The following is an 8,283-nucleotide window of genomic DNA, read 5'->3' on the forward strand; positions in this document are numbered from 1 at the left end:
TACCTTTTTCTGACGAATAAGATAATTCAAGACATTTAACTATTTGTTATTACCTCATTTGGTAAGCTTCATTTTGCAAAAAAAAAAAAAAAAATCAAATAACTTCTTATATAATCATGTAAAATTTTTATTTCTTTTAAATTGAAGTTTTTTAAATTAAAAAAAATAAAATTTCTCTATTCTAAATAAAAAAATTATTAAAAAATATAAATCAATTAAAATTCTTGCAAAATTTTTAATATCAAATAGATGAATATATAAAACTGACTTAATAAGATACAGTAGACAACATTTGATTTTCACTTCTTAAAATTGTTTTCACTTGTGCAAAATTATATTGGACTTGATTATGATGTGCGTTATATTTACTTATAAAATTGGATATGCTAAATTGCAGGAATTTATTATTATTAAAACCCACCATGCTTAATTTTACTTTTGAAGTTGAAGCTTTCCTCATATAAGTTGAAGCTTTATTTTTAATACAAACGATAGGACGTTCAAACAAGGAAGATATTATTAATTCCATGCAGTCATTGCTAATTACAATTTTTAGAAAACTGAATTAGAAATCCTTCAGACAGATTCATGGGTAGGTCTCACTTTGTTGAAATCAATGACAACCAATTCTTGATTTGAAGTTTCTTTTACAGAATCCATTTCTAAAGCTTCCTTTTCATTGGCTGAAGTAAATGGAGATTGATCCTTGCTCTTACCCCACAAAACTAGATATAGCCCAATGATTATGGCTACTGCTCCAACAACCCTACAACAACAATACATCATTCGATTTCAACTTTTAATCCACTTGGGGTTAAGCAAATATGACAAGAGAGAACATATTTCAATTGATAAGGAGAAAGCCTTACCTTCCTAAATAGACAATCTCTGATAAGACAAAGGACCCCAAGATTGTAATAATAACCATGCTTAAAGGATTGAAGGCAGTGACAAAGACAGGACCTTTACTCTTCATTACCACTCCTTGCACATAATAAGTAACTCCTGAACAAACTACTCCCTGCATCCAAATTCCATTCAATAGGTAATAAAATGAAATGGGTAAATCTTTAAAAAGAAAAAAAAATTATAAATTTCAAGCAGAAATGCCTTTGAAGTATTGATTACTTACACCATAAACAGCAGCTAACAACCTAGAATCAAAGTTTATAGACCAAGCAGAGGGATTTCTCCTTTCCATTATGAGAGCAAATATGGATCCTTCAATAGTGCCCATCAAGCATATCAAAGCTGTTAGGGAGAGCTGAGCAGGGTATGTTTTTAGTGTTATTGCCTGTAAATCACCCATTACTGTTAGAACCTATATAGACTTTTAACTCATTGATATTGGTCATCTCGAGTTTGAATCTCAGTCGGAGTAAATTGTATAAGAAAAACTTTACTTTAGAAGAAATAATTCTAAAAAATATTAAATTTAAAAAGATAATTTTTTCAATAAAATCATTTTTTTAAAAAAAAAAGAGTAATCGAAACCATGCTAGCTCAATTATTCAAATTTGCACAGCGAAGTGTTTCTTCCAAATTTTAGAAGTGCTCCACACCTAGTATTCAAATTAGAGAATTTGTGTCGAACCCATTTCAACTCTTGAGTTGAGAAAACTATCAAATGTATTGCAAGTAAAAGGAGTATATATATAATTAACTAATTACCTGAAGGATGATGAAACTAGACCAGCATAAGCAGCCTACTCCAATCATAATAGCACCCTTAATGGGATCATCATGTGTGGTTAGATCACTGGTAGATCCATGATACTCATGTCCTTTTGTCCATGGCAAATCCAGCTTTGCCCCTTTAAATAGAGTCATTACCATTGCTCCTCCCACAGTCACTAGAGTCCCCAATATCTTTGCCTGGCTATGCAATTTCCTCAAATTAACCTTCTCAAGCCTGCACCCAACAAAAGAAAGCATGAGAGGAAAATCAAATTCACTATATAAGAAAAAGTAGGAAATAGAAAGCGAGATTCGATTCTCATGAATAGAGTAAATATACGCCGAGAGTATTTTACCCTTTTACTAGATTAACCCGGTGCGAGTAGAATAACCGTGGTAACACTAAAAAAAGATGGGTGATAGGGAGTTGTTAATTACCTGAAGGCCCAAGCCATAAGAAATGCTATGGCAGGGAGAATATTGCACATAGTAGAAGCAAAAGTTGCTGTGGTGTACTTCATGCCAGTATAAAACAAGTTCTGGTCAATAGTTGGCCTGCAAACCATTCTCTACTTAAGTTAAATACATAAACACATGAAATAAAATAATATTTGAAGGACATCATTAAGGTTTTACAAGATTCTCACTCTAACAAGCCTAGCAACAGTATCTTAGCAAAGATAGAGACTGTCATCTTTGGCCTCACCTTCCTGTGACACCAAAAGTTAATGAAATCAATGTGAATAATAAGAAGATTGCATGAAACCCACAAAAGAGAGAGAGAGAGAGAGAGACCTATCAAAAATAATGGCAAAGGGAGAAATTACAAGGGTGGCAACAACATGCCTATAGACCACCAATACATGTTGACTCATCCCTTTATTTAGAGCAAACTTTGAAATTATGGACAGCCCCACATACCCAAATTGCAGAACAATCACAGCCAAAAATGGCTTGGCTTTTTCACAAAACTTACCCCTGGACTCCATACCCTTCTTCTTATATTCTTCCAATTCTATTTATATCTTTCTCAACCTCTCTTCAGAATTCTCAACCTCTCTTCAGAATCTTGTTATGTAAATGAAGAGGCATGGCTACTAAGTGTGTGTGTATATATACTGGAATAAAATACAATGCCAAGATGTCTTAGTTTGAAGCATAGGAACTCCACTATAGGTAACCAAGACTGAGAGAATACTAAAAAGAAAAAAACATTTGAATCCAACATCAAGGGATAAGAAATATGGTACATTTATGTAAAAAATAATACATATATTCTTTTATTTTAAAAATTTATTTAATAATTTAATCTACTAAGTGTCGATATGAGTGATTTGATACTTTTCGCTCTTTAATAAATTGAGAGTTTGATCTTCGTAAAAAAAATAAATAATTAATCGTTGAGAGCACCTTACTCTTTAATGAACTATTTCAGTGCGAACCGAACAATACTTGTAATTATATATATTGTTAGACTTTTATCTAACTAAATTTGAAAACACTATAATTTTTAAGTTTGGTATAATCAAAACATATAGATTATTAAAATATTTATATTTAAAAATGGAGAAGTAAGTGTTAATTCTAATTTAATATAAGGTGGAAAAGTTATAATATAATAATTTTAAAGAGTATTTTGATAATTTGTTGTGTAAATTATTGAGTTTTAAATATATATATATATATATATATATATATTTATTAATCTTGATAAAACTCATAATAAAAAAATAATCTCCACAAAAATATCAGACAGCATTGTTTAATTTGCCGAGTAAAGTAGGCTGCTTTTCCGGAAAAACAAAAAAGTAGGCTGATCTCGCCAAATAATAAAATATTGTCTGCGAAAGTGGTTGCTTGCAGGGGTGATCATTCGGTAATTGAATTAGTATTCTGTCAGTTAAATTTAAAATTAAAGTGATTTAGTGTTTGTTGACTTTAATTTACAATTACGGAATTAAATAAATTAAAAATTAAAAATTAAAAATTTAATATTTATAAAAATTAAATTAAATTAATTTTAATTAAAAATTAAATTCACTGATTTAATTTAATTTGATGAATCTAAATTTTTAATAAATTTTTTATTTTTTATATTTTATTTTTAATATTTTAAAATTTAATTAAAATATTTAAATTTTAATTATATAATCTAATTTCTCTATATTATTATCATTAATCAATTTAATTTAATTTTTTATTTTTTTATAATTAAAATTAAATTAAACTGAAATAAATAAAATTTTTAAAATTAAAATAAATAAAAAATGAAATTAAAATTTTAAATTAATTTAAAATGAATACTGCTTCTTAATGTTGGCTTTGTTTTATTCAATATTTCAATGACAAATTCTTTTTTTTTTTTTAAATAGCATTCATGGCATAAAAGAAGAACTCAACCCATTACAACAAATAAAGGCTTGGATTAAAAAAATAAAATTGAAGGCCCAAAAAAATTACAACTAGCTTAAGGCCCACCCTAGGAGCTCTAGTTTTAGAAACAGCATCAGAGGACTAATGCTGCTGCACTTTAGATTCAATCCGATGGTGGACATTATTTGGTTTAAACACAAAAAATTAATCGAATTAAAGTAATTTGAAATTTTAATTTAATTTTTATTTATTTTAATTTAATTATTAATTTTAAAATTTTAATTATTTCAATAAAATTAAATTGAAATAATTACTGATAATAATATATTATTTCTTATAATATCGAGAGATTAAATTATAATTAAAATTGAAATATTTTAATTAAATTTTAGAATGCTAAAAATAAAATATAAAAATTTAATGGAATTAAATTAAATCGATTTGATTTAAATCGATTTATATTCAAAATTGATTCAATTTAATTTTTATAAATACTAAAATTATAATTTTTAATTTATTCACTTCAATTTAATTTTGAATCGAATCGATGAATTGTTAACCTTATATAGAGCCTTGATAGAGAAAAACATACTTAGAAAAATCAAAACCAACACATAAATACTCTAGATGTGCACATATGATCAAACCCCAAACAGATCCAAGCCACCCATCATCCAACGCATTAAGGAGGGAAACAAGCAACGTTTAATAAGAGTTTAAACTGGATAAATGGAATAAAATACAATTGACATGAATCCACTGCCATGACCATGAATCAAAGATTTGTCGGCCTTTAACTTTTTTATTTTGATATGAAGCTGACTTGATAAGATGGAGTAGACAACCATTTGATTTCCACTTCTTGAAATTGTTTTCATTTGTGCAAAATTATATTGGATTTGTTTACTTGTAAAAATGAAAATGTTAAATTATATACCTATTATTATTATTATTAATATATTTTTTACGTTTAGAAATTATTGCATCAATATTTTATACGATATTTAAAAGTTATCTCTTTTTATTAATAATTTAATTATTATCGATATTTTTAATAATATTTTAAGAGATTATTATTTTTTATTAATGACGTATTATTATAAATATCATTTTAATATAAATTGAATACTTTAAAATAAAAAATTAAATAAAAATAAGTAATAGTTTTTTCATTTTACCCTTAATTTTCATACAATAGATAGGACGTTCAAGCAAGGAAGATTTGGAAATTGAAAAACAAGGGCAGCTGCATGGAAGTTGGATAATTATTAATTCCATGCAGTCATTGCTAATTACACTTTTTTTGAACACTGAATTAGAAATCCTTCAGACAGATTCATGGGCAGGTCTCACTTTGTTGAAATCAATGGCAACCGATTCTTGATTTGAAGTCTCTTCTATAGAATCCATTTCTAAAGCTTCCTTTTCATTGGTTGAAGTAATTGGAGATTGATCCTTGCTCTTACCCCACAAAACTAGATATAACCCAATGATTATGGCTACTGCTCCAACAACCCTACAACAACAATACATCATTCATAAGAAATTTAAATTCACACTTAAAAAAATTTTCTATGAACATTTTATTAAAAAAATTATTTAGATTTGAACTCTGTCTTTTACGTATTTAAAAAGTAAAATTTATTAATTTTAAAAATAATTTAATAATTAAATAATAATTGAAATATATAGTGAGAAAGATAATATAAAATTCTATTGATTTAACCATATTAATTATATATATTTTTTTAAATTGAGATTGAAAATTAAATGAGTAGAATTTAAAATCTCTCGGATTTAAATATATTTATTATTATATTAATCTATATAAAAAATTAAACAGGATTATTTTTATGAGCTACTATAAATAATAAATTTCAGGGAAAAAAAAAAATTCCCACTTGGGGTTGAGCAAATATGACAAAAAGAGAACATATTTCAATTGATAAGGAGAAAGCCTCACCTTCCTAAATAGACAATCTCTGACAAGACAAAGGACCCCAAGATTGTAATGATAACCATGTTTAAAGGATTGAAGGCAGTGACAAAGACAGGACCTTTACTCTTCATTACCACTCCTTGCACATAATAAGTAACTCCTGAGCAAACTACTCCCTGCATCCAAATTCCATTCAACATGTAATAAAATGAAATGGGTAAATCTTTAAAAAGAAAATAAATTAAAAAAAATATAAATTCCTAGCAGAAATTGCCTTTGAAGTATTAATTACTTACACCATAAACAGCAGCTAAAAACCTAGAATCAAAGTGTATAGACCAAGCAGAGGGATTTCCCCTTTCCATTATGAGAGCAAATATGGATCCTTCAATAGTGCCCATCAAGCATATCAAAGCTGTTAGGGAGAGCTGAGCAGGGTATGTTTTTAGGGTTATTGCCTGTAAATCACCATTAAATCATTACCGTTAGAATTGATAGACTTTAACTCATTAATATTGAAATTATCTTCAAAATAATAAGATTTTGAGTTTAAATCTCAATCGGAGCCAATTTTAACTATCTTCAAAATAGTAAGATTTTGACTTCAAATCTCAATCGGAGCCGATTGTCTCAAATGAATTATTGTTAGAAACATAATTTAAAAGAATATTGCATTTAAAAGGATCATTTCTTGGGTAAAACCATCATGTATCTATGTATATATGTTTTTTTTTCTCTAAAACGTATGGTCCTTAAAATCAACAATTCACTTTTCCGAATCTGCACCGGATAAGTTTACTAATAAAAAGAAAAGAGTTATTTTTCGAGTTTTAAAAATACTTTATACATATTTGAATTTGAAAATATTAATTAAGAAAGAAGAATTCATGCCATCCCATATTACTCAAGTAAAAGGATTATTCATACAATTAACTAACTACCTGAAGGATGATGAAACTAGACCAGCAAAAGGTGCCTACAACAATCATAATAGCACCCTTAAGGGGATCATCATGTGTGGTTAGATCACTGGTAGATCCATGATAATCATGTCCTTTTGTCCATGGCAAATCCAGCTTTGCTCCTTTAAATAGAGTCATTACCATTGCTCCTCCCACAGTCACTAGAGTCCCCAATATCTTTGCCTGGCTACGCAATTTCCTCAAATTAACCTCCTCAAGCCTGCACCATAAAAAAAAAAAAAACAGTAAATTCAGCATCTAACATGGTGGGTGATAGAGCATTATTAATTACCTCAAGGCCCAAGCCGTAAGAAAAGCAAAAGCAGGGAGAATATTGCTCAAAGTAACAGCAAAAGTTGCTGTGGTGTACTTCATGCCAGTGTAAAACAAGTTCTGGTCTATAGTTGGCCTGCAAATAACTAAGTTAAATACATAAACACATGAAATAAAATAATATTTGAAGCATATCATTAAGGTTTTACAAGATTCTCACTCTAACAAGCCTAACAACAGTATCTTAGCAAAGATAGGGACTGTCATCTTTGGCCTCACCTTCCTGTGACACCAAAAGTTAATGAAATCAATGTGAATAATAAGAATATTGCATGAAGCCCACAAAAGAAAGAGAGAGAGAAATAGACCTATCAAAAACAATGGCAAAGGGAGACATTACAAGGGCGGCTAAAGCATGTCTATAGACCACGAACACATGTTGACTCATCCCTTTGTTTAGAGCAAACTTTGAAATTATGGACATGCCTACATATCCAAACTGCAGAACAATCACAGCCAAATATGGCTTGGCTTTTTCACAGAACTTACCCCTGGACTCCATAGCCTTGTTATATTCTTCCAACTCTCTCTCTCTCTCTCTCTCTATATATATATATATCTTTCTCAACCTCTCTTCAGAATCTTGTTATGTTAATGAAGAGGCATGGCTTCTAAGAGTGTGTGTGTTTATATATACTGGAATAAGGTACAATGCCAAGATATATTAGTTTGATGCAATAGGGACTCCATTAGCTAGCAAGATTGGGAGAATACTAAAAAAAACCACGTTTGAATCCAATATCAAGGGATAAGAAAACCACCCATCAATCACTTTTCATCATAATAAGAAAAAACATAATTTACTTTTTTGTCCCTTTATTATAACAAAATTAACACATGTCACTTTAGAGATTGGCTTCCTTCAAGGCCAAATCTGTTTGGGTACGTTGGGTATGGGCTATCTGCTTAGCTTGTTGGAGGTGCCGTTTGCATACTTTGGTAGTGAGTTTGATAGCTATCCTTTAGAGATTTACTTGCCAAGGCCAAAGATACTGGTGA

At 29.0% G+C, this 8,283-nt stretch overlaps 2 protein-coding genes across 3 annotated transcripts; both read right to left on the reverse strand.

Moving 5' to 3' along the window:
* Window positions 1–494: 494 nt before the first annotated feature.
* On the reverse strand, window positions 495–2,761 carry LOC110618768 (WAT1-related protein At2g39510). 2 transcript variants are annotated; one of them, XM_021762006.2, is made up of 7 exons: window positions 2,473–2,761; window positions 2,325–2,387; window positions 2,116–2,232; window positions 1,672–1,912; window positions 1,133–1,294; window positions 870–1,021; window positions 495–766 (listed from the first exon to the last, which is right to left on the reverse strand). In XM_021762006.2, the coding sequence occupies exons 1-7, from the start codon at window positions 2,664–2,666 to the stop codon at window positions 577–579; spliced, it is 1,119 nt and encodes a 372-aa protein (XP_021617698.1). In that variant the 5' UTR covers window positions 2,667–2,761; the 3' UTR covers window positions 495–576. The 2 variants fall into 2 exon arrangements, with proteins under 2 accessions (XP_021617698.1, XP_043813992.1); XM_043958057.1 differs by having other exon boundaries at window positions 2,599–2,759.
* A 2,432-nt stretch (window positions 2,762–5,193) lies between these two features.
* LOC110618767 (WAT1-related protein At2g39510) lies at window positions 5,194–7,972 on the reverse strand. The gene is made up of 7 exons (XM_021762005.2): window positions 7,593–7,972; window positions 7,445–7,507; window positions 7,244–7,360; window positions 6,931–7,171; window positions 6,286–6,447; window positions 6,014–6,165; window positions 5,194–5,566 (listed from the first exon to the last, which is right to left on the reverse strand). Exons 1-7 carry the CDS (start codon window positions 7,784–7,786, stop codon window positions 5,377–5,379), a joined length of 1,119 nt encoding a protein of 372 aa, XP_021617697.1. The 5' UTR covers window positions 7,787–7,972; the 3' UTR covers window positions 5,194–5,376.
* Window positions 7,973–8,283: the final 311 nt, after the last annotated feature.

Source organism: Manihot esculenta, chromosome 7 (genome assembly GCF_001659605.2).
Source record: "Manihot esculenta cultivar AM560-2 chromosome 7, M.esculenta_v8, whole genome shotgun sequence".
In the NCBI taxonomy this organism is placed as follows: Eukaryota; Viridiplantae; Streptophyta; class Magnoliopsida; order Malpighiales; family Euphorbiaceae; genus Manihot; species Manihot esculenta.

Bases quoted from the DNA above. Each gene is read 5' to 3' on its own strand.
- LOC110618767 (XM_021762005.2), bottom strand. From the start codon at position 7,786: ATGGAGTCCAGGGGTAAGTTCTGTGAAAAAGCCAAGCCATATTTGGCT. The intron at 6,448-6,930 runs GTAGTTAGTTAA...GGTGATTTACAG, and splicing joins CTAGTTTCATCATCCTTCAG to GCAATAACCCTAAAAACATA. The intron at 5,567-6,013 runs GTGAGGCTTTCT...TTGTTGTTGTAG, and splicing joins GAGATTGTCTATTTAGGAAG to GGTTGTTGGAGCAGTAGCCA.
- LOC110618768 (XM_021762006.2), bottom strand. From the start codon at position 2,666: ATGGAGTCCAGGGGTAAGTTTTGTGAAAAAGCCAAGCCATTTTTGGCT. The intron at 1,913-2,115 runs GTAATTAACAAC...TGTTGGGTGCAG, and splicing joins CTTATGGCTTGGGCCTTCAG to GCTTGAGAAGGTTAATTTGA. The intron at 767-869 runs GTAAGGCTTTCT...TTGTTGTTGTAG, and splicing joins GAGATTGTCTATTTAGGAAG to GGTTGTTGGAGCAGTAGCCA.